The sequence below is a fragment of the Rhinopithecus bieti genome, unplaced genomic scaffold (assembly GCF_001698545.2).
Source record: "Rhinopithecus bieti isolate Rb0 unplaced genomic scaffold, ASM169854v2 scaffold_1853, whole genome shotgun sequence".
Classification (NCBI taxonomy): domain Eukaryota; kingdom Metazoa; phylum Chordata; class Mammalia; order Primates; family Cercopithecidae; genus Rhinopithecus; species Rhinopithecus bieti.
In genome coordinates, this window is record NW_016804151.1 from 3,085,316 (window position 1) to 3,112,293 (window position 26,978).

The 26,978-nt window shown below is 39.3% G+C and overlaps 1 protein-coding gene across 5 annotated transcripts in view; it reads right to left on the reverse strand.

Annotated features, from left to right (window-relative positions):
• RC3H1 (ring finger and CCCH-type domains 1) overlaps positions 1–26,978 on the reverse strand; it is a 94,258-nt gene that overhangs the window by 51,894 nt on the left and 15,386 nt on the right. For all 5 annotated transcript variants that reach the window (XM_017866950.1, XM_017866947.1, XM_017866945.1 and 2 more), the window contains exons 2-5: positions 11,380–11,762; positions 2,927–3,047; positions 1,854–2,093; positions 1,169–1,344 (exon numbers count right to left, since the gene is read on the reverse strand). In XM_017866950.1, the coding sequence (XP_017722439.1) occupies positions 1,169–1,344; positions 1,854–2,093; positions 2,927–3,047; positions 11,380–11,610 (768 nt within the window). In that variant the 5' untranslated portion in view covers positions 11,611–11,762. The remainder of the gene's footprint in view (positions 1–1,168; positions 1,345–1,853; positions 2,094–2,926; positions 3,048–11,379; positions 11,763–26,978) is intronic.

Below are 26,978 nucleotides of genomic sequence, written 5' to 3' on the forward strand. Positions count from 1 at the left end.
GGTTATAAGCTGTGTCAGAATCAAGACAGTTTGATTTTTAAAAGTCAGGAAAATAGGCTGCGTATGGTGGGTCATGCCTGTAATCCCAGCACTTTGGGAGACCGAGGTGGGCAGATCATCTGAGGTCAGGAGTTCAAGACCAGCCTGGCCAACATGGTGAAACCCTGTCTTTACTAAAAGTTAAAAAAAAAAAAATTAGCCAGGTATGGTGGCAGGCACCTGTAATCCCAGCTACTTAGAAGGCTGGAAGCAGGAGAACTGCTTTACCCAGAAGGCAGAGGATGCAGTGAGCCAAGACTACACCACTGCACTCCAGACTGGGTGACAGAGCAAGACTGCATCTCAAAAAAAAAGTCAGAAAAATAATACTGGAAGAACAATAAATGATACATGGTGAGTAGCAATGTTTGAGGCAGTGCTTATTCAATTTGGGATAAGAGACTATGTCCAGTATTACCATATAAACTGAAATGGCAAATGGAACTTCATTGTATATGTGGAATTACACTAGGAAAAAATCTCTGAATAAAATTTATTTGGCTGGGCACGCTGGCTCACGCTTGTAATCCCAGCATTTTGGGAGGCTGAGGCGTGCAGATCACCTGAGGTCAGGAGTTCGAGACCAGCCTGGCCAACATGGTAAAACTCCGTCTCTACTAAAAATACAAAAATTAGCCGGGCATGGTGATGGGCACCTGTAATCCCAGCTATTCGGGAGGCTGAGACAGGAGAATCGCTTGAACCCAGGAGGTAGAGGCTGCAGTAAGCAGAGATCGTGCACTACACTCCAGCCTGGGCAACAGCAAGACTTCGTCTCAAAAAAATAAAAATAAATAAATAAAATTTATTTGTGCTTCAATAACTCTGTCTTCAGACCAATTCTGCACAGTCTTGGTAAGAAATTGACAAAGTTTCTTAGTCTCTTCGAATACAAAAATCTATAAACCTTGATTTGATCTATGTTGTTCAATATCGAACATACAAAAATTCAATATAATAGGATTTAACTATAATAAGACACCATCTACATTCTTTAAAAGAATACAGAAAAATTGCTGAAATTTTCTGAAAAGACACAGGCAACTTTATTAAACTCAAAGTTTTATTACTTAAGTTTGGGGAAATAACAATGCTTCCTTTCAAGCTGAGCTTTAATGTAGGTTCATACCTTGAAACAGGAGGCTCTATAAAGGAGCTGAACAACATGCCCAATGCTAGTTTTAGAGGCTTGAGGAAACCGTGGCTCCAACCTTTGCACCACAAAGAGAACCAATACTTTTCTTGACAAAGCAGAACCATCTTCTAAGGCCAGCAGAACCAGCTTTAAAGCTTCCTCCTGCATTGCTAGGGAAAGTTGGGCAAAACCAAAATTTATCAAGTACATAGATAAGATAAATCCATTTATTAGAAGGGGAATATTTAATCATTTCTGCAGCTGTTCACTCAATTAACTGGCAATACAAAAAGATTAACCAGCAACACACTTTTACACCATTTTTGTGGGCAATTTTGTACTACATTCTATATATTTTATAAAGAAAACGGATTAAGTGATTAATATATTTAAGAAAAACTTCTATCAAAATGAATGAACTTCCTGCGACAGGTGTGAAAAAAAGGAAAATTTAAAAACTTAAAAAAAGAAACAACTTTTGGCATTAAGAGAAAAGTTTTAAGTTCACTTAGTAAGTCCACTAAGTTATGTGGAATTGCCCAAGCCATAAACATCAAACAAGACATTACTTGGTAACAATAAAATACTGCAAAGAACTAGGCTTTGTACATCACTTATAATTCCTACATCATAATTTCAGAACTACCAGCAGAATAAATACCAAAACTTAATTATGTACCTGGTCCAAGGAACTGGCATCCTCTAGCCCTTACTGCTGCCCAAAGATTGGAAGAAAGTTGCTGAGGATTCTGGTGCTGGAGAATGAGCTCTGTAACTGTTCGTTCACCTAAAGATCGAGCTGCCCTCATGGCACGAATCCTGCCTTCTTCTTCTACTAGTTGACAGTGGACTAGAGTCACAAGCTTCCTCTGCATTGGGCGACTCAGAACACTCTGAGTAGTGCTGTTCAGACCCACTCCTTTAAAAGAGGAAAGAAGTTATTCCTAGGTTCAAAATGCAACTTTAAAGTCCAGGAGCAATTCTTCTGTTGGGTTAACTTGTGAGTATGTGAAGAGACTACAGTATTTAAAATAAACAACAAATAAAACCACACACGTAAAGCTTACTTATGTATATATTTTTAAAGTATACAAATGTATACATGAGTTATCTCATGTGCATTTAACATTCATTACAACATTAAATATACCATTACTCATTTTAATCATAGAGGAAGAAAGAAAAAAGGACTAGACAACATTGATAATTAGTTTAAAATCTAAATCTTGAGGTCCTAAGAGTTCTGGTATATTATTTCATAGTGGTTAATTTTACTTTCCTAATTAAATAGCAAGCCCTTTCTGTGCAGTAATGGCAACTTCCATATTTATTATACCGCCTATAGCATAGCATATAAAACTGGATAGAAGGCAAACCATTCAGAGTTGTCAAATGATGGAAAGCACTTCTGAGGTAAGTAGTTACATTTGCTTTTATGATCATTCAAATAATGTTTCCATCATTACATAAACTCAAAATTCACTATTTTATTTGCTGTGGTTTGTGTAATGATATTTAGCACAAAATGAGTTTAGTTTACAATTGGTAAATTTCATTAATATTCACTTAATAGCTCACAATTTTTATGGTAACAAGTTTCTTTAGTAGACATTAACTTAGTATGGATAATTGCATCAAATTTACCTCTAGTAGGTTTTTTGGGAATTTCTCAGGACTTATAATATATAGGATTATGTACTGAGTATTTAAAAAAGCAATTTTACTCTAAATAAGAAACAAAAACAAACTTACCTCTAGCACTGCTGAGCGGTTTTAAGTACAATGCTAATTCTTCTACACATTTCTTAGCTTCCTCATAATGCTTTGTGTCTTCAACCCCACTACACAAAGTAATAGGTTGCTGCTCAGGGACCTGGAGGCCAAAAGAAAAGATCTGTATGAGTGCTCGATTCATTAATTAAATGTTTTATTTAGTATAGTTTATGGACTCATAATGCTAACACTGGCAACATCAAAACACCCACTAAATTTACTGAATTCTTTCAAAAGATCTTTCCTATTAACACGTATCTTTGCATTCCTTTGTTTTGTTTCTCTAACAGCCTAATTAAGATAAAATCCACATACCATACAACTGATTGGTTTAAAGTATATACAATTCCATGGTTTTCAGTATATTCACAGTTGTGCAAACATAACCACAATGAACTTTAGAACCTTTTCATTAGCCCAAAAAGAAACACAGTACCCTTTTAACAATTACCCCTTATTTTTTCCCAACCATCCACCAACCTTTGGAAAGATGAATGTATTTTCTATGGATTTGCCTATTCTGGACATTTCGTACAAGCAAAATCAACACAATATATAGTCTTTTCTGACTTGCTTCTTTCACTTAACAATGTTTTCAAAGGTCTTCCAGGTTGTATCAGTACTTCATTTTCATCACTGAATAACATTCCATTGTATAAATATACCACACTTTATTTATACAATCATCAATTGACAGACATATGAGTTGTTTCTATTTTTGACTACTATGAATAATGCTGCTATGAACATCTGTGTACAAGTTTTTGTGGACAAAAGTTTTTGTTGCTCTTTGGTATATAATAACTAGGAATCTGTATTTAACCTTTTGAAAAACTGCCAAACTATTTTCCAAAAGCAGAGTAGCATTTTATATGCCCACCAGGAGTGTATAAGGGTTCCAATACTTCTACATTTAATGTAGAAAGATAATTCTTCTACTTATTATTATCTTTTTTATTATAGCTATCCTGTTGGGTGGAAAGTAGTAATTCATTGTGGTTTTTCTAAATTTTATTTTAAATTAATAATAATTGCATATATTTATGGGGTACAACGTGACTTTTGATTGATACGTTTACAACATGAGATGACTAAAGCAGGTTAATTAACAAATTCATCACCTCACATTTTTTTTGTAGATTTTAAGTAAAATCTACTCTTTTAGCAATTTTGAAACATACAATGTATTACTATTTACAGTCACTATTCTGTGCAACAGATCACTAAAGGTATTCATCTGGTCTAACTGAAGCTTGGTATTCTTTGATAATTATCTCTTCTTCCCATCTATCTTCCTCCGACTTCATTGCGGTTTTGATTTGTATTTCCCTGATAGCTAATGATGTTGACCATCCTTTCATATGCTTATTATCCACTTGTATATCTTCTCTGGAGGAATGTCTATTCAGATCTTTTGCCCATTTTGCCTAGTAAACTTTATTTTGTAGAACAGTTTTAGATTTACAGAAAAGTGGCAAAGATAGTACACAGAATTCTCATTATCCTGTATTCAGTTTCCCCTCTTATTATTACTACTATTATTTTTGAGACGGAGTCTCCCTCTGTCACCCAGGCTGGACTGCAGTGGCACCATCTTGGCTCACTGCAACCTCCACCTCCCGGGTTCAAGTGATTCTTCTGCCTCAGCCTCCTGAGTAGCTGGGACTACAGGAGCAAGCAACCACGCCCAGCTAACAGTTTCCCCTATTATTAACATCTTACATTGGTATGGTACATTTGTTAAAATTAATGAGCCAATATCAACATATTCATAATTAACAATTAAAATCCATATGTTAATCAGATATCCTTAGTTTTCAACTAATGTTCTTTCTCAGTTCCAGGATCCCATTCAGGATACCGTATTACAGTTAGTCTTCAGAGACAGAGTCTTGCTCTGTCACTCAGGCTGGAGGGCAGTGGCAGCATCTGGGCTCACTGCAACCTCTGCCTCCCAGGTTCAAGTGATCCCCCACCTCAGACTCCTGAGTAGCTGGGACTGTAGGCACACGCCACTACACCCAGCTAATTTTGTATTGTTTCGTAGAGATGGAGGTCCCACTATATCGCCCAGACTGGCCTCAAACTCCTGGCCTCCACCCACCTTGGCCTCCCTCTCTCCCTCCATGTCTCTCCCTTTTTTTTTTTTTTTAAGTTGAGACAAAGTCTCACTCTGTCGCCCAGGTTGGAGTACAGTGGCATAATCTCGGCTCACTGCAACTTCCACCTACCAGGTTCAAGAGATTCTCATGCCTCAGCCTCCCGAGTAGCTGGGATTATAGGCATGCGCCACCATGCCCGGCTAATTTTGTGTATTTTTAGTAGGACGGGATTTCACTGTGTTGGCCAGGCTGGTCTCCAACTCCCGGCCTCAAGTGATCTGCCCAACTCAGCCTCCCAAAGCGCTGGGATTACAGGTGTGAGCCACTGCGCTGGCCCTTCCATGTCTCTTTAAGTTCCTCTTGGCTTGGACAGCTTTCTCAGACTTTCCTTGTTTTAATGACCTTGACAGTTTTGAGGAGTACTGGTCTGGTATGTTGCAGAATGCCCCTAAACTGGGATCTAGGATCTGTCATTTTTCTCATGAGTATACTGTGGTTATGGATTTTTGGAAGATCATAGGGGAAAATTACCATTTTTATCACAGCACATCAAAGCTACATACCACCAACATGACTTATTACTGCTGATGTTAAATTTGATCAGCTGGTTTAGTCAGTGTTTACCAGGTTTCTCCACTATAAAGTTCCATAATCTCCCACCTTCCAAATTGTACTTTTTGAAAGGAGTCACTACGCATAGCCCACACACACTCTCCATCCTTGAGAGCAGAATATTTATGTAATTAATTTGGAATTCTGCATGGGAGATTTGTTTCTTTCTTCCATTTATTTATTCAATCATTTAATTTTATCATGTAGACTCAAGGATATTTATCTTATACCTGGGTTATAATCCAATTCCATTTATTTTGTTGTTCAAACTGTTTTAGCTTTGGCCACTGAGAGCTCTTTCAGTTGGCTCCTGTGTGCCTTTGATATAGCCCCCATTACTCTGTGTATGTGTCTGTGTGTGTTTTGAATACTTCTCTACACTTTCCAGTGCTACAAGCTACTCCAGACTCATTTTGTGTATTTCCTGTCTCAGTCTTAGAATTAGCCATTTCTCCAAGGAACTCTGGTTCTCTTTATTGGAGAATGGTATTAGAAACCAAGATATGAATGCTATGTTTGCACATTGCTATTGGGGTGCTGTTCTTTCTAGGCCATCTTAGATGACAGAGCAAGGAAATATGTCAGTGTAATAACCCGAGATATACACGTATCTATTTCTGTATGCAACCATCTGTATCCATATCAAGCTAAAAATGAGTTCATATTGATGCCTCCAACTCTAATCCATTACCACATGAATCATTCTAACCTCTTCCTCCTTGCTTATCTGTAAACTGGCTCCAACCATTTGCCATTCATTTACTTAACTGTTCAATTCTAATATGTATTATATATACAGCAGTATCAGAATTTGTACCCCTGTGGGAAAAGACTAGAGTACACTGCTTATAGATAATATCTTCCGGCCGGGCGCGGTGGCTCAAGCCTGTAATCCCAGCACTTTGGGAGGCCGAGATGGGTGGATCACGAGGTCGGGAGATCGAGACCATCCTGGCTAACACGGTGAAACCCCGTCTCTACTAAAAAATACAAAAAACTAGCTGGGCGAGGTGGCGGGTGCCTCTAGTCCCAGCTATACGGAGGCTGAAGCAGGAGAATGGCGTGAACCTGGGAGGTGGAGCTTGCAGTGAGCTGAGATCAGGCCACTGCACTCCAGCCCGGGCAACAGAGCAAGACTCCATCTCAAAAAACAAACAAACAAACAAAAAAGATAATATCTTCCTCCATCTTTAATCTTACATAATCCTCTTTCTCCTCCACCCCTTTAGTGAAATTGTTTCATATACTTCAGATTGTTTGCCATAATCTTTATAAAGTTCTACAGTTTTTGCAAATTCAGTGTCATATAGCAACAATTATAGAATCATAAAGAACAGCTTTACTGCCCTAAGAAATACTGTTTTACCAATTCAATCCTCCCTCCCTACTCCTAAATCCATGGCAACCACTGATACTTCTATTGTTGCTATGGTTTTACCTTTTACAGATATCACATAATTGGAATCATACAGTATGTGGCCTTTTCACACTGCTATCTTTCACTTAGCAGTTATATACATTGAGATGTATCTATGTCTTTTTGTGACTTGACAGCTATGTCTTTTTATTACTTCATTTTATACAATGTTCCATTGTATGGATATACCACTGTTTATCCATTCACCTATTAAAAGATATCTCAAGTGCTCTCATTTTTTGGCAATCATGAATAAAGTTGTTATAAATAGTCATGTGTGGGTTTCTGTGTAGACATAAAATTTTCAAGTTAAGTGGGTAAATATCTATTATGTTAAGCTTATAAAGAAACTGCCAAACTGTCTTGCAAAGTAGCTATACCATTTTTCATTTCCAAAAGGATGAGAGGTTTTGTTGCTCCATATCCTCACCAGCATTTGGTGTTGCTAATGTTTTGGATTTTCGTCATTCTAATTCGTGTGTAGTGGTTTCTCACTTGCTTTAATTTGCAATTACTTAAAGACAAACTGCTCAGCTACTTTTCATTTTGCTGATTTGCCATTTGTATAATCTATTTGACGAGGTGATTGTTCAGCTCTTTGTCCATTTTAAAAATTGGGTTGTCTTTTTATCACTGAGTTGTAACAGTTCCTCACATATTTTACACATAAATCTTTATCAGAAATAGGATTTTACAAGTGTTTTCTCACATTCTGTGGGTTGTTCGTTTTGCTTTCTTGTTGGTATCTTTGTTTTTTGTTGTCGCTGTTGTTTTTGAGATAGGGTCTCACTATGTCGCCCAAGCTAGAGCGTAGTGCTGCGATGGAGGCTCACTGCAGCCTCGATGGGGTGATCAGGTTCAGGTGATGCTCCCACCTCAGCCTCACAGACAGGTGGGACTACAGGTATGTGCCACCACACCCAGCATTTTTTTTTTTTTTTTTTTTTTTTTTTTTTTTTTTTTGAGACGGAGTCTTGCTCTGCCGCCCAGGCTGGAGTGCAGTGGCCGGCTCTCAGCTCACTGCAAGCTCCGCCTCCCGGGTTTACGCCATTCTCCTGTCTCAGTCTCCCGAGTAGCTGGGACTACAGGCACCCGCCTCGTCGCCCGGCTAGTTTTTTGTATTTTTTAGTAGAGACGGGGTTTCACCGTATTAGCCAGGATGGTCTCGATCTCCTGACCTCATGATCCGCCCGTCTCGGCCTCCCAAAGTGCTGGGATTACAGGCTTGAGCCACCGCGCCCGGCCAATTTTTTTTTTTTTTTTTTTTTTTGTAGAGATGGGGTTTTGCCATGTTGCCTAGGCTGGTCTCAAACGATCCATCCATCTTGACCTCCCACAGTGCTGGGATTACAGACGTGAGCCACTGTGCCCGGCCAATTGTTCATATCTTTGAAACACAGTTTTTAATTTTGATGAAGTTCAACTAATCTTTTTCTTTTGTTCCTTGTGCTTTTTGGTGTCATATCTTAAAAAAAACCACTGCCTACTCCATGGTCATGAAGACTTACGTCTATATTTTCTTCTAAGAGTTTAGTAGTTTTAGTTCTTATATTTAGCCTTTGATCCATTTTGAGTTAATATGAGTAAACGTTTATTCAAGTTTTAAGTTTCTTTTAAACAATGATCTGTAGTCTTCAAAATATAGTTTTACATTTCTTTTTTTTTTTTTTTTTTTGACAAAGTCACTCTGTTACCCAGGTTGGAGGGCAGTAGTGTGATTTTAGCTCACTGCAACCTCCGCCTACTGGGTTTAAGCGAGTCTCATGCCTCAGCCACCTAAGTAGCTGGGATTACAGGTAGGCACCTTCTCACGCCTGGCTAATTTTTCTATTTTTTTGGGTAGAGATAGGGTTTCACCTTGTTGGCCAGGCTGGTCTTGGAACTCCTGGCCTCAAGAGATCTGCTAGCCTCGGCCTCCCAAACTATTGAGATTACAGACATGAGCCACTGCACCTGGCCTAATTTTACATTTCTTTTGTTAAATATATTAATATTTTTTTAATGCTCTTGTAGATGAAATTGATTTCTATTTTCAGATTGTCCATTGCTAGTGTACAGAAATACAACATATATATTATTAATTTAACAAATCTTCATTAAGGGCCTACTATGTGCCAGAAAGCCTTTCTTACGTGTGTAAGAAAACTATTATTAACATATTATGGATGAAAGTATGCAACACAGCCGGGCGCGGTGGCTCACGCTTGTAATCCTAGCACTTTGGGAGGCCGAGGCGGGCGGATCACGAGGTCAGGAGATCGAGACCACAGTGAAACCCCGTCTCTACTAAAATACAAAAAATTAGCCGGGTGCGGTGGCGGGCGCCTGTAGTCCCAGCTACTCAGGAGGCTGAGGCAGGAGAATGGCGTGAACCCAAAAGGCGGAGCTTGCAGTGAGCCAGAGATCGCACCACTGCACTCCAGCCTGGGGGACACAGCGAGACTCCACCTCAAAAAAAAAAAAAAAAAAAAAAAAAAAAAGAAAGTATGCAATACTAGCTGGATATGGTGGCTGATGCCTGTATTCCCAGTACTCTGGGAGGTCGAGACTGGTGTATCACTTGAGGCCAGGAGTTTGAGACCAGCATAGTCAATGTGGCGAAACCCTGTCTCTACTAAAAATACAAAAATTAGCTGGGTATGGTGGTACACACCTGTAATCCCAGCTACTTGGAAGGTTAAAGCACGAGAATCACTTGAACCTGAGAGGCAGAGATTGCAGTGAGCCAAGATATGCCACTGTACTCCAGCCTGGATGACAGAGTAAAGAAAAAAAGAAAGAAAGAAATTATGAAACATTGTAAACACATTTTTACACCTTAGAAACACTTTTGCTTTTTCAGACAACTGATATTTATATACTCATTCTATATCCTGCAACTTTGCCTAGTTTGTTTCTAATAGCTTTTCCTTTGTAGATTCCTTAACATTTTCTATATATAAGACCATGCCATCTGTGAATGAGATTGTTTTTATTTTTTACCTCTTCTCTGAATGTCATTGGTTTAATTTACTTGCCTAATTGCCCTGGCTAGAAGGTCCTGTATGATGTTCAACAGAAATAGTTAAGAGTAGAGATCCTCAACTCGTTCCTGATCTTAAAGTAAAAGCTTCTAGTCTTTCGCCATTCAGCATGTTAGCTGTGGGTTTTTCATCCATGTCCTTTGGGTTGAAGAAGTTTTTTCCTAGTTGTTTCAGTGCTTTTATTATGAAAAGGTATTGGATTTTGCCAAATGCTTTTTCTGTGTCTATTGAGATGATCATATGTGTGCAATTTTGCAACTTTCACTGATATAGTGAATTACATTAATTGGTTTGCAGATGTTAAATCAACCTTACATTCCTAGGACAAACTGGTGATGATATATTTTAAAGTCTAATTTATTTTTTCTTTTTCCTTTTAGATGAAAGGAAAATTTAGGAAATTCTTTTATTGTGATAATATATACATAACACAAAATTTACTACCTTAACCATTTTTCAGTCTATAAAGCATTAAGTGTGTTCTAATGGTTCCCAAACGTTGTGCTATAGTTTTTTTCACCTTTCTCGTCTTTCATTTCAGTTAGTATCTACTGAGTAAAACTGCCAGAAGCAGCTGCACCTTCACTACTGAGTAAAGTGCAGTGGTTTTATGAACAATAGTTTTCTCAATGTTAAAAAAGGTCCTTATGACTTACCTCTTAGGTTTCTTTTCTTTTTTTGAGACAAGATCTCACTCTGTCACCCAGGCTGGAGTGCAGTGGTGCGAATCTTGGCTCACTGCAACCTCTGCCTCCTGGGTTAAAGTGATTCTCATACCTTGGCCTCCCAAGTAGCTGGGATTACAGGCACATATCATCGCACCCAGCTCATTTTTTTGTATTTGCGGTAGGGACAGGGTTTCACCATGTTGGCCAGGCTGGTCTCGAACTCCTGACCTCAAATGATCCATCCGCCTTGGCCTCCCAAAGTGCTGGGATTACAGACATGAGCCATCACACCCGGCCTTAGGTTTCTCTAGTGATCTGCATAACTAGGTTTATTGAATATCTGACAAGATTAAATGGATGCTACTGTACTATGACTAAAAAGCACTGGACTACCACAATAAATCTAACATGCTGAAATAAAGGATTTACAGTACCAAACAGAATTATACCTATTTAAATAGAAGGCAATGTTACCCAATTTTAATTCAACAGGTTTCTCTCAGGAGAAAAACACGCACAACACACACACACACACACACACAGAGAGAGAGAGAGAGACAGAGAGAGAGAGAAAGAGAGAAATTTAAAAGTATTAAGTCACCCATCTTACCTGAGCACCCACGAGCTGCAGCAATGCTGAGTTCACAGGGAGGAGCTCAATGTCTGTATTGATAGTGGTCTGGTCAAATGGGCAAGCCTTGCGGTGGAGTTTATTCAGACACATCTTGCAGACAGTATGGCCACAACCCAAACTGATGGGCTTTCGAATTGTTTCGTCGAAAGTCTGAGTGCAAATTGGGCAGGAGAGGAAATCCGTCCATTGTGGAGCTTGTACAGGCATTGCTTCTGGAGTTACAATTCACGAACACAAACACACACGCAAATCTAAAGCAAAGATTCCACTGGAATCAAAATCTTTGAAAAAAAGTTTATCTTTTTTTTTTTTTTAAATATCTTCTGTAGATACAGTCAGCACATAGTGTGAAATATAACCTGGAAAACAAAGAAAAAGGAAAAAAATTGAGTGTCTTTCTTTTCAATTAAACTGTTGAAAAGAACCACAAGTCCAGTCTTATTTCACAACTTTTATACCACATTTGTATTACTGTAATCCATCTTTTTACACTTTTACAGAATTACAGCCATGATAGAACATCTAGTTCCATTCCCTCATTTCAGAGATGGGAAGTAGTCCCCTGCCTGAGAGGAGATTTGAAGTTAGTAATAAAGTTCCATCCAGGACCCCAGTCTCTTATCTAAGTCCCTGAATTTTTTTTTTTTTTTGAGATGGAATTTTACTCTTGTTGCCCAGGCTGGAGTGCAATGGTGCAACCTCCATCTCCTGGGTTCAAGCAATTGTCCTGCCTCAGCCTCTCAAGTAGCTGGGATTACAGGCACGTGCCACCACGTCTGACTAATTTTGTATTTTTAGTAGAGACAGGGTTTCTCCATGTTGGTCAGGCTGGTCTTGAACTCCTGACCTCAGGTGATCCTCCCCCTCCACTTGGCATCCCAAAGTGCTGGGATTACAGGTGTGAGCCACCATGCCCGGCTAAATCTCTAATTAAAAAAAATAAATATATCTAAAAATTAATCTTGGCTGGGTACAGTGGCTCACACCTGTAATCCCAGCAATTTGGGAGGCCAAGGTGGGCAGATTCCTTGAGGTCAGGAGTTCGAGACAAGCCTGGCCAACCTGGTAAAACCCCATGTCCACTAAAAATACAAAAATTAGCCAGGCGTGGTGGCAGGCGCCTGTAATCCCAGCTACTCAGGAGGCTGAGGCGGGAGAATCACTTGAACCCAGGAGGCAGAGGCTGCAGTGAGCCGAGATCCGCCATTGCACTCCAGTCTGGGGAACAAGAGCAAAACTCAGTCTCAGAAGAAAAAAAAAAAAAAAAAAAAAAGCTTTGTTGGGGAAGGGGGTAGAGGGAGGGAAGAATTAACGACCAAGACATAAATAACTTTTGATGGCCAGGTGCAGTGTCTCAGGTTTGTAATCCCAGCACTTTGGGAGGCTGAGGCAGGTGGGTCACTTGAGGTCAGGAGTTTGAGACCAGACTGGCCAACATGGTGAAACCCCATCTCTACCAAAAATATAAAAAATTAGCCAGGCGTGGTGGTGCGTGGCTGTAATCCCAGCTATTCGGGAAGCTGAGTGAGGAGAATTGCTTGAACCCAGGAGGTAGAGGTTGCGGTGAGCCGAGATCCACCACTGCACTCCTACCTGGGTGACACAGTGAGACTCCATCTCAAAACAAACAAAAAAAACTTTTGACAACATAAGAATATTTTAAAAGTAGAAACAATTTACATAAACATATGTTTCCTCTGTATTTATACCACAATCTCAACAGACTCATACAAATTTTTCAGGCTGGGTGTGATGGCTCATGCCTATAATTCCAGCACTTTGAGAGACTGAGAAGGGAGGATTGCTTGAGCCCAGGAGTTTGAGACCAGCCTAGGTAACACAGGGAGACGCTGTCTCTACAAAAATTAGCCAGGCATGGTGGCGTGCACCTGTGGTCCCAGCAACCCAGGAAGCTAAGGGCTAAGGTAGGAGGATCACTTGAGCCCAGAAGTTTGAGGCTGCCTTGAGCCACGAACACGTGACTGCACTCCAGCCTGGGTGACAGAGCAAGACCCCATCTCAAAAAAGAAAAAAGAAAAAAGAACAAAAAGAAATCTTATTCCATTCCCAGGAAAAATTAAATTTAGTTAGATGACAAAAAAATGTTTTACTGGTCTTTACTATGTGTTCAGTACTAGGGATAAAAAATTATAAGTCATTCTAAGTCCATATGGAGCTTGCATTGTTTCTTTCACTAAACATATTACCAGCAATCACACAACTAAATATATGATTGCAAGTTATGGTAAGTGATATGTAGGTAAAGTATAGGGAGATACAAGCATATATAACAGAGCCAACCTGACCAAATTAGGGTAGAGCTGATGTACAGTTAAGTGATATTTATGGAAAGATTTTGAAGATGACTGCTGAATGAAAGTTAAGGGAAGAATAGTGTTTAATATGTGTGACATAGATTCTAGGTAAAGAAACAGCATAACCATAGATTCTGAGACTAGAAAGAATATAGTACAGATGAGGCTGGGCAGAGTGGCCCACACCTGTAATCTCCAGCACTTTGGGAGGCGGAGGCAGGCTGATCACCTGAGGTTAGGAGTTTGAGACCAGACTGACCAACATGGAGAAATCCCGTCTCTACTAAAAATACAAAATTGGCCAGGCATAGTGGCACAATGCCTGTAATCTCACCTACTTGGGAGGCTGAGGCAGGAGAATCACTTGAACTCGGCAGACGAAGGTTGTGGTGAGCCAAGAGGGCACCACTGCACTCCAGCCTGGTAAACAAGAGCGAAACTCCTTTTCAAAAAAAAAAAAAATAATAATAATAATATAGTACAAATGGGGAGCTAAAAAAAAAAGAAAAACAACAGTGAAACCAAAACCAAACAAAACACAGAATAGACAGCAAGAGGTATGAGATGAGACTAAAGAATTAGCAAGGACCAACTGGGCACGGTGGCTCACACCTGTAATCCCAGCACTTTGGGAGGCCAAGGTGTGCAAATCATGAAGTCAGGAAATCGAGACCATCCTGGCTAACACGGTGAAACCCCATCTCTACTAAAAATACAAAAAAATTAGCCAGACATAGTGGCAGGCACCTGTAGTCCCAGCTACTCGGGAGGCTGAGGCAGGAGAATGGCGTGAACCTGGAAGGCAGAGCTTGAAGTGAGCCGAGACAGCGTCACTGCACTCCAGCCTGGGTGACAGAGCGAGACTCAGTCTCAAAAAAAAAAAGAATCATCAAGGACTAAAGAACACAGGATCTTCTAACTTATATGATGGTATTTGGCTACTATGTGAAGAGTAGTGTAAAGCCATTGAAGGGGCAGGAGGTAACTCACTTTATTGTTTTGAAAGTTCTCCTGTGATATTATTCTCACCAGTCACACACAGTCCACTATGATCTCCTTCAACGCTCAACCAGGAAGACTAACAACTATATGCCTATTCTCACTCTTGGGCCCTAAAGCACTCATATGCTGATACACCAGCATGATGCTTACTTTAAGAAAACCTGATATGTAAAAACTCTAATATGGAAAACAGATTGATTACAGTGATTGTCCATATTACAGAGAGATAATAAACTTTACAAGGTATTTATAATAAGATTTAAAAGACTAGAAATCGATGTAATTGAAAAAATTGGGCTGGGTGTGGCGGCTCACGCCTGTAATCCCAGCACTTTGGGAGGTCGAGGCGGGCGGATCACCTGAAGTCAGAAGTTTGAGACCAGCCTGGTCAACATGGTGAAACCCTATCTCTACTAAAAATACAAAAATTAGCCTGGCGTGGTGATGCGCACCTGTAATCCCAGCTACTCGGGAGGCTGAGGCAATTGGACTACTTGAACCCGGGAGGGGGAGGCTGCAGTGAGCCGAAATCACGCCACTGCACTCTAGATAAACAGAGACATACCAGTGCTATGAAAATGTATGGAAAGAGACTCAAAATACATTAAGTAAAAAAACAAAAATAAAACAAAAAACAAGCCTTGCAGACCAATACATATTACATCATTTGTACTGAGGGAAAAGAACCCTTACATATTAGTCTATGTATTAATGTATGTAAATGGATGTAAGAAAAAGGTCTGAAAAGACACTCAACAAGCTGTAAGCAGACAGCAAGGTCTTCATGGACTATAGGAATTAATCAACTTGAACAATCAGCCTGTTTTATAGCCTCCTGCCTTGCAGCCTATTTTTGCCTAAACCCTGTGTAGAATGCATCACCTAGATGGCTGGAATCAGTTCCTCACAGACCCTGGCAACTCACAGATAAACCTGGGTGAACTTTCCTCATTACCATGCTAAAGTCTCCATCCTGGGAGAAGCTATAGCTTCACTACCATAGCATGTGACCTACGTCCAGGCATAAAGACTCACTGGGACCCCTCCTCTATATGCAGTGACATACCCTCTCTTCCCTCTCCATCGCCCCATAAAATCCTCTCACTTTCCCTGAGAGAGCCACTGCTTTGGAGAATATGCCCAGTGCTCTCCTTACTTGTGACAAGTAATAAAACGTCTATTGATCAAAATCTGTGTTCTTGTGGAGTCATTTGTTACTTGATAGGCAAAGGAACTCTGGATTTTTTTGGGTAACAAAACTTAACAGCACTGCCAGGCATGGTGGTTCATGCCTCTAATCCCAGCACTCTGGGAGGTGGAGACAGGTGGATCTCTTGAGCCCAGACCAGCCTGGGCAATAAAGTGAGGCCCTGTCTCTACAGAAAAATAAAAAATTTAGCTGGACATGGGGACCTTTAGTCCCAGCTATATGGAGGCTGAGGAAAGAGGATTGCCTGAGCCCAGGAGGTCAGAGCTGTAGCGAGTCAAATTTGCTCCACTGCACTCCAGTCTGGGCAACGGAGCGAGATCCTGCCTAAAACAAAACAAAACAAAAATCTTAATGGTAGTTACACAGTTGGGCAACTTACAAAATGTATGTAATCATGAATTACTTATATAAGTACAAATAAATTGAAAGAGTAACACAAAGCTAGAGTACACTTAAAGTACAATTTAAGCTTCTTAAGATAATTACTCTAAAACAATTCAAAACATTTGTCCTTATTAATCTTCTTTTACACATTTAGATAGCCAAATCATGAAAACTTATTTAGTTCTTTTCGAAATTTAAGAACCTTAAAACAGTTTGTAACTTATCCCTTCAAAGAATTAGCATTCCTTTATTAATTTTGTTTATCACTTCTACCTGTATTAACTTTGTAAAGTAAGGTATGTAGTTGTTAATCTCTTAAATTTTCTAGTAAAATAGTTCTTTGACACAACTATAAACAACTTGATATAATAAAAACAGAAATATCAGCAATCAGTTCTTCATTAAAAATAAAAGCATTATTTTGACCATAAACACAGGTTTGAGAGACCAAGGGGAAAATAATATTCTTAAAGCTTGACTTTGGGAAATTTGATGATTAATAACAAAAAGTCACTCTTAGATGACCCTATTTCAGGACTTAAAAAATCACAAGGCAAAGATTTTTTAGAGACTCAAAGTGTCAGTTAATTGTAGACAGTAGATCTAAGAAGAATTTCCATTTCCTCATTCTTTAAGTATCTTTCTCTAAACTCATTCTTCCAAACATTCTCCAAGCTTCTTAAAGACAGTTTATATACTCTTCAACCACAACATGTATCTAAGCCACAAAAGACATGATTTAGTAAATATAATAAGTATTCTTTCAGTCAAAAGTAAACATATGAAATAAAATTATTAATATACTAACATCCAGATTTTTTGAACTTCCTCAGGACAAGGTATGTCAGCAAACTAAAAAAGGCCACAAAATAAAAACAGCTGTAAATAATTCTACTAATCAAAACACATGCATTCAAAGCCTGCAGATAAACTGTTGGGGGCCAGGTCAAATCTAATTCATTAGGAGTATTTCTATTGGAACCTTCCTAACTGAAACAGAAGACAAATGATGAACCCTCTTTATTTCCAAAAAGATCCAAAAGAGTGACACTACTGCTCAAGTATGAAAGCAATGATTAGTTTTTCCATCAGTTTAAATAAGGACTCCTCTCCTACAAAAATGACAATCAGAGATTTTACTGTTAATAATTGATAATACAGAATATACATGATAATTAAATAGCAATCAGTTCAAGGGTCTGACCTAAGATCCAAGTTCAAAAATACCATATAATTTCCCCAATTATATATACACATTTTTACACCACTAAAGAGTGCTCATAGAAAACACTGAAAAGACTGCTTTATTTGGTTATATGCCTTGTTCATGGCATTGACTGAAGAAGCTACAGTACAGAATATCACATTTGACATTTCACTATTAATTTATCCCAATGTCTAAATTCTGGTTAAGAGCCATCACTTTCTTAAATCTCTAAACTTTTATCAATAATATTACCATTTGACTTTACTCAGTTTTTTTTTCTTAAGAAAGAAATAAAGATCTTATCATCAAAATAAAAAAATTATTTTGGCTGGGTGCTATGGTTCACGCCTGCAATCACAGCACTTTTGGGTGGCTGAGGTGGGAGGATCACTTGAGACCAGGAGTTTGAGATCAACCTGGCCAACAAGACAAGACCTTGTCTCTATAAGCAAAATAAAAAATGAGCAGAGTGTGGTGGCAAGTACTTGTAGTCCCAGCTACTCAGGAGGCTGAGGTGGGAGGTATGCTTGATCCCAGGAGTTCAAGGTTTCAGTAAGCTATGACTGCACCACTGCACTCCAGCCTGGGCAACAGAGTGAAACCCCATCTCTAAAAAAAAAAAAAAAAAAATGCTGGGCGCTGTGGCTCACGCCTGTAAACCCAGCACTTTGGAAGGCTGAGGCTGGCAGATCACCTGAGGTGGGGAGTTTGAGACCAGCCTGACCAATATGGAGAAATCCTGTCTCTACTAAAAATAAAAAAATTAGCAGGGCATGGTGGCGCATGCCTGTAATCCCCGCTACTCGGGAGGCCGAGGGAGGAGAATCGCTTGAACCTGGGAGCCAGAGGTTGCGGTGAGCCAAGATCATGCCATTGCACTCCAGCCTGGGCAATAAGAGCAAAACTTGGTCTCAAAAAAAAAAAAAGAAGAGAGAAAGAAAGATACGAATTATAAACAACAAGACTACTGCCTGGGTCCACCAGCTAAGTGACTACTTTGTAGATACCAAACTCCAAGTCTTACAGCTCCCTTAGCTATTAAATTCAAATGCATGCCTCTGCAAAATAACAAATAACTACATATTGTGAGCACTGATGTTTAAGTATGATTAAAACATTGCCAATGAGCTACTACAGACAAAATTTTGATGACACGATGCATCTGGAAAGATGTAAAACAGCTTTGTTTTCTAAAAATCAATCATGTGTCAGTCACTGTGCTAGGCGTTTTCAGATATTTCTCTTATTTAAATGTCCACAATGTGAACTACCACCAATAACCAACATTTGTGAAGCAAAAACTAGGACACTAAACTTTCAGTGCGCTATATACAGTATCTAATTAATGTTCACAGTAACACTGTAATGTAGTTATTATTCCCACTTTAAAGATAAGGAAACCAAAGTACCCAAGTCACAAAGCTAGAAAATGGCAGGATTAAGACTCAAACTCAGGCCAGCCAAACTCCCAAGCTGGTACTTTTAAACTCTTTAATTTGTGCCACCTCATGAATAAAAGTTTATAGTAATTATGGCAAGGGAGCTCTTGGGAGTGACAGAAATGCCTTAAAACTGGATTGTAGTAATGGTTGCACAACTCTGTAAATTTACTAAAAATCATTTGTGTATTTAAAATAAGTGAATTTTATGGTATGTAAATTACACTTCAATAAAGCTGTTAAAATAGTCATTAAGGGCTTTTTAATAGTCTTAGTTTTCAAAAATGTTAATAATGTAGAAACATAGAAACTATTCAAATCTGTTCTATGAGCACAGCAATAGCCCTATTAAATAGCTAAATTACATTGCTGTGAAGATTTCATTTAAATGTATCACACATTTATTACCATCTCCTCTATTATAGGTTCATTTTATATGTTCCTGATTCAGAGAGAGAAAAATGGAAATTAAAATTCAAGTATCTACTCTGAGCCAGGCACTCCTCTGAGGCATTACTATGCCCATTTTACAGATGATAACTCGAGATTTGGCAGCATTAAGTAACGGCCCCAAATCAATAAACTGTTGAGCTGGGATTAACACCAGGTCTTACATATTTGAAGTATAAACTGGCCTGTGAAAAATGTTTTATCAAACAAAACCGCACTGTAAGAAGAAAATCTTGGCTCTCTTCCCACCATGTCCCATGAGATGAGATTTTAACTCATTATTCTTGACCTTAACTTAATTTTTCATTGCTCTGGAACATTTCCATAGCAACCAGCATGTAGGGCCACATCAGAGAAGAGAAAATGTTTCACTGTCTTGAAAAATGAAGCTGGAAGCAGGAGACAAAAACACAGAGAAGAAAACTAATGAAGGCCTATTATAACACTTAATTTTTTAATCCTCAGCAGAGCATCAACTAATTTACAGTGGAAATAGTCTCTAAAATGTGTGGAGGCTCAAGGTTTTTCCAGCAATAATATATTGTGAAGAAAGACCCAGTTTTGATTGTAAAAATACCTCTTCCCAGAATGTATGGACTGAATTGTAACCCTATATATACAACATCCTGGATATAAATAATTTAATATGACTATGTTAGTACAAATGGTCAATACTTGGGACAGGCATAAAGAGAAGGGCTTCTGAGTTAGAGGGAAAATAGCTTGAAAATAGAAGTTGGGCTGGGTGCGGTGGCTCAAGCCTGTAATCCCAGCACTTTGGGAGGCCGAGATGGGTGGATCACGAGGTCAGATCAAGACCATCCTGGCTAACCCAGTGAAACCCCGTCTCTACTAAAAAATACAAAAAACTAGCCGGGCAAGGTAGCAGGCACCTGTAGTCCCAGCTACTCGGGAGGCTGAGGCAGGAGAATGGTGTAAACCTGGGAGATGGAGGTTGCAGTGAGCTGAGATCTGGCCACTGCACTCCAGCCTGGGCGACAGAGCAAGACTCCATCTCAAAAAAAAAAAAAGGAAAGAAAGAAAATAGAAGTTGATAAAGAAAGGCTGAGGAAAGTTCAAGGGGTTAGTTCAGGTTGCTTACTTTTCAGCGTTCAGAGGCAAAAGAAAATTTCTATCTGCAACCTACTGCCAGATTTAGGAGAAGAAGTAGTAAGAAAGGACAAAATCATTCATGGAGAAGCGCCTGACCTGAGTTTGCAACAGAGTGCCTGAGAAAATAAGACAGTCTTTAACTTTATGTATGTAGTTTGAATCTCCAGGTTCAAGTTATGCATTGCATATAAATGTGCTACACTAAAGAGGGCATTAGCCCCCAGTAGTTACCAAAGAGGTGGCAGAATGATGTGACCAGACTCAAAGGCATCATCTTTTTCTGTTGTTGTGTTTTCGAGACAGATTCTCATTCTGTTGCCCAGACTGGAGTGCAGTGGTACGATCTTGGCTCACTGCAACCTCCACCTCCTAGGTTCAAGCCATTCTTGTGCAGAGTAGCTGGGATTACAGGTGTGCACCACCATGCCCGGCTAATTTTTGTATTTTTAGTAGAGATGGGGTTTCGCCACCTTGGCCAGGTCTCAAACTCCACCTTCAAATGATCAGCCGCAGCCTCTCAAAGTGCAGGGATTATATAGGCGTGAGCCACCACACCCAGCCAAAAGCATCAACTTTAAAGGTAGTAGCAAGGAAAATTTACCTATTAAGCAAAAAAGCAAAATGTTTTAATTTTTTCAGTTTTTGCATTAACACTCTGTTAAATATTACATATACTATACTGTCAAGTAAATAAATATATAATCACCAATTTAGTGTTAGTACAAACACTAAGGATGTAATAAAACTGATTACTAAGATGAGTATTTTTAGTATACATTGAGCATTTCAGTTTACTCATTACCGTCAAAACATTTTACAAAATAGTTTATTCATTATCTTAACTGCTTTTAAATTAATCACAAATTTATGAAACTGTTTTTTTGTTGCTGTTGGGGCGGGGAGGTAGAAGTTGATATCTCCTTCTTAATTAAGCTTCTTTTCTAAATCAGAAAGATATTTCAGTCCCAAAATGAAAGATTCATGAATAAATTTTGAAGATGAGGCCAAATACTTTAATAAGACTAAATAGTTCTCCAGGTTATCTTTTGAAATCAGTCCTCTTGCTGCAATAATCGTTCGTTTTTACAAAGGAAGTTTACTCCTCTTGTCTCCATAAGTTATTTTGAGACACACAAATCTGACTGGCAAATAATAATTTGGAATGCAGGGACAAATAATCACAATAAAAACAAAATCTAACCTGTGCCTAATAAATGTATGTTTCAGGTTGTTAAATACTATCCTACAGAATCCTAAGGAATATGATGAAATTAAGACATTTTAGAGGGTAGCACTAATATTCTGTTTCTTCAACTTGTCCTTCATTATTAGTTCTTTTCCCACTGGCATGCTTCAATGTTTGTTCAGGAGCTGAAAGAAATTTGTCTCCAACTTGTCTTATCTAAAAGAGTCATTCAATCCTTGTCCCTGTTTCTATCCACCACTATTTTGAAATAACTCTTAACAGGCACATTAAGAACTTTATGAAATTCAAGAGTCATATCTCAATTCTTATTTTACTTCTTTCTATAAAGCATTTAATAATATTAAAGTTACTCCTACAAAAGTTGCCCTTTTCTGGCTTCTATATAACATACTGTCCAATAATTGGCAGGCCACTCCTTGCCCATATCTATTGAGGGCTTCTTCGTCTCTATTCATACTTGGAATAGCGGTGGTTCTTAGAATTCCTTCCTCAATTCTCTTCCCTAGAGAGTTTCCCTGAGTAATTTAATCTGTTTTTATGTTTTCAACTACCAACTAGATCCTGCTGACCTCCAAATCTCTCTCTCAAGTTCAGACTTCTCTTCTGAGTGCCAGGGCCATATAACCAGTTGACTACTAAGTCATCCAAGCTCATCTCCTCCCCACCAAACCTTCTGTTCTCTTTGTCAGTGACTGAGTGACATACCAATTACTGTGATAAAAGCATGGGGAATTGCCAGGCGCAGTGGCTTATGCCTGTAATCCCAACACTTTGGGAGGCTGAAGTGACAGATTACCTGAGGTCAGGAGATCGAGACCAGCCTGGCCAACGTGGTGAAACCCCATCTCTACTAAAAATACAAAAATTAGCCAGACATGGTGGAGGGCACTTGTAATCCCAGGTACTAGGGAGGCTGAGACAGGAGAACTGCTTGAACCCAGGAGGCGGAGGGCACAGTGAGCCGAGACTGAACCATTGCACTCCAGCCTGGGCAACAAGAGCAAGACTCCCATCTCAAAAAAAAAAAAAAAAAGTATGGGGAATCATCCTTGACTACTCTCTTTTCTCACAGCTCTACCCACCAACTCATCGATCACCATGTATATATTATTTATTTAATGTTTCTTAAAACCTTCTAATCCATTCCCAATACCAGTATCTCTGACCTGGATCACTGTGACAATTTCTTAACTGGTATCCCAGGTAACAAACATCCCTAATTCAGCAAAGCTAGGCTATAACTAGACTGTACGTTCCTGAAAATCAGAAAATATTTTGGTTTTTTTTTTTTTTTTTGAGACACAGTCTGTCTTTGTTCCCTAGGCTGGAGTGCAGTGATGCAATCTCGGTTCACTGCAAGGTACACCTCCCGGGTTCCATGCCATTCTCCTGCCCCAGCCTCCTGAGTAGCTGGAACTACAGGCGCCCACCACCACGCCCGGCTAATTTTTTGTATTTTTAGTAGAGACGGGGTTTCACCGTGTTACCCAGGATGGTCTTGATCTCCTGACCTTGTGATCCGCCCACCTCAGCCTCCCAAAGTGCTGGCATAAGCCACCGCACCTGGCAATTCCACATGCTTTTATCACAGTAATTGGTATGTCACTCACTGAAGTTTTTTCAATCTTCCTTTTAAAATTATTTTATATGCATTATTTATTATATATCATATATATTATATTATTTATTTTATTTTATTATTTTTTGAGACAGGGTCTCGCTCTGTCATCCAGACTGGAGTCAGTAGCACAATCACTGCTCACTGCAGCCTCAAGTCTTGCCCTTCTGGGCTTAAGTGATCCTCCTACCTCAGCCTCCCAAGTAGCTAGGACTATAGGTATGCACCAACACACCTGGTTAGTGTTTTAAAAATTTTTCATAGAAATGGAATCTCACAATGTTGCCCAGGCTAGTCTCAAACTCCTGGGCTCAAGTGTTCTCCCATCTCGGCCTCCAGAATTGAAGTTACAGGCGTGAACCACTGTGCCTGGCCCTATTTTCTCTATGGTTTTAATACACAAATACATATGTTATCCTACATAGGTGAGCAAATCAATCAAGCTGGAGTATTTATGTGTTCTCTAAGAGAAAGTCACTTGGCAGGGCTAGGTGCGGTGGCTCACGCCTGTAATCCAGGCATTCTGGGAGGCCGAGGTGGGTGGATCACCTGAGGTCAGGGGTTCGAGACCAGCCTGACCAACATGGTGGAACCCCGTCTCTACTAAAAAATACAAAAAATTAGTCAAGTATGGTGGCAGGTGCCTGTAATCCCAGCTACTCGGGAGGCTGAGGCAGGAGAATTGCTCGAACCCAGGAGGCATAGGTTGCAGTGAGCCGAGATCGCATCATTGGACTCCAGCCTAGGCGACAGAGCAAGACTCCGTCTCAAACAAAAAAAAAAAAAGAAAAAAAAAATGAAAGTCACTTGGCTCCCGTCCAAAAAAAGAAGAACGAAAAGAAAAAAGTCTATCGGGCTAATGGGAAACTGCCAGGGAAGAAACCTAGGGTCTTACCATTCAGAGTAACATGCAAAGACCCTAGGTTTCTTCCCCAACAGTTTCCCACAAGCCCAAAATCTTTTTTTTAGAGGAGGGTGGGCAGGGGGACAAGAGTCAGTTGACCTTTTATTAGAGAACACGTAAATACTCCAGCTTGATAGATTTGCTAACATATACAGGACAGCTTCCTAAGTATTAAAAACCATAGAGAAAATAGTGACACTGGGTCTACTTCCCCCATCCTTCAACGTGGGTGGCCCTGACTTACTTTCAACAGTCGCATGCAACAGAAGTGATGATACTGGGAGAATTTCAGAGCCTAGGTCTCAAGAGACTTTGCAGGAAGCTTGAACTAGCTTGTCTGAGGACAAGAGTACATAAAACAAAGAAGAGCTGTTTTATAATATCTCAGATCCCTAAAACCAGTCCTAATTTGAGCTGTCAGATGATTGCAGCTACACAAGTGGCCTCAGGGGAGACCAGCAGAACTACCAAACTAAACTCAGTCCAAATTGCTGACTCACAGAATTGTAAGCGAATAAAATGGTTGCTTAAGCAGCTAAATTTTATTTAGAGTGGTTTGTTATTTAATAATAGATTATCTGTTGATTATATAATTAAGATAGTTTTATATATATAAATTTCATAGTCTTTTGAGAAAACATGTAATATTGACGTAGGAATTTGAAAGGTTCTCTCAACTGAATTATAACCTTTTTGACAGAGCATATTTATCTTTTTTTAGGCTCTAAAAATCATTAGGATACTGACACACCTTCACAAACACAACATTTGGCTCCTCAATCCTGCGTCATAAATTATCAGTAACAAAAAAGCAAAATGATACATTTTCAAAGCACAATATGGGCAATGAACCTCTTTTGACTTAAAAATATGTACCATTTGTGCTTAATTTAAACCTATCTAAAATTTATCATAATCCCACTCAACATACTTAAGATGTGATCCACGCAACAGTCCTCTACGTTGATGTGCCAAAGCAGTATTTTTTTTTTTTTTTTTTTGAGACGGAGTCTTGCTCTGTCACCCAGGCTGAAGTGCAGTGGCTGGATCTCAGCTCACTGCAAGCTCGGCCTCCTGGGTTCATGCCATTCTCCTGCCTCAGCCTCCTGAGTAACTGGGACTACAGGCGCCCACCACATCGCCCAGCTAGTTTTTTTTGTATTTTTTTAGTAGAGACGGGGTTTCACCGTGTTAGCCAGGATGGTCTCGATCTCCTGACCTCGTGATCCACCCGTCTCAGCCTCCCAAAGTGCTGGGATTACAGGCTTGAGCCACTGCGCCCGGCCAAAGCAGCATTATTAACTCTTAATACTGATAAAGTTTCATGTGTTTCCAAGTTAGATGTTGTCAGTCCTTGCTGGTGACAATCTAAAGACCATTCCTGGCCGGGCGCGGTGGCTCATGCCTGTAATCCCAGCATTTTGGAAGGCCGAGGCAGGTGGATTACCTGAGGTCAGGAGATAGAGACCAGCCTGGCCAACATGACAAAACCCCGTCTCTACTAAAAATACAGTAAGTTAGCCAGACGTAGTGGTGGGTGCCTGTAATCCCTGCTACTTGGGAGGCTGAGGCAGGAGAACTGCTTGAACCCAGGAGGTAGAGGCCGCAGTGACCTGAGACCATGCTACTGCACTCCAGCCTGGGGAACAAGAGCAAAACTCCGTCTCATAAATGAATGAATGAATGAATAAATAAATAAATAAATAAATAAATAAATACTGTTCTTTACCATCACTAGCTAAGGTTAGTCATTTTCAGCAAGTTATACTTTTTACCCACCTACAACTATCTTCATATACTTCCCAAATATTTTCTCTATCTCAAAACTGTGCGTTTGCTTGCCAATCACTAACTCATTTAATCTTTCCAATAACCTTCTGACATAGATATTATTACCTCTACTTTACTGACGAAAGAAGGAAAGAAAACTCAGTTACTCAACTAACTTAGTGATTTAGTCATAATTTGAACCCACATCTATCTGACTCCAAAACCTGTACTTCTTCTACCATAACACCATGTCTTCCAACTTTGAGCGCTTGTAACTTTTTATTATACTTTTTAATAATTATTTTATTAGTCAGCCACAATTAAAGATATAAATTAAATGATGCCTATTTTGGGTTTAATCTGAGCATGACTGGTTTTAAGTAGGAACTCTGGAACTGTTTAAACCTACTTGTTTATTAAAAAGAAAAAATCAGGTTGTAGCAGCAACTACTGTATTTCTTTTGAAGAGAACCACAAGGATAACTTTGTTTTGAATATTTTATTAAAATATTTCACTGAGAAATGAGAAGGGAACTAAAACAAAATGATTTATATATCTTAAGACATTTTACTGATATTTTAAGATGAAATATAACACACATACAGATCAAGAGTGCTCAGTTCAATGCATTATCACAAAGTGAGCAGACCTGCATACTTAAGACATACAACATTATCAGCATCTCAAAAGGCCCCCTCATCATCCCTCCCAATGATTACTCCTTTATTCTTCCCCAAATATCACTACTATCCTAACTCCTAACACAATAGGTTAGTTTTGCCTGGTTTAAAATTCTATATAACGGAATTATCAGTATGCATTCTTTTGTACTTGGCTTCTTTCACACAATGTTGTTGTTGTTGCTATTATTTGAGTCAGGGTCTTGCTTTATCACTGAGGCTGGTGTGCAGTGGCATGATCATGGTTCACTGCAGCCTCGAACTCATGGGTTCAA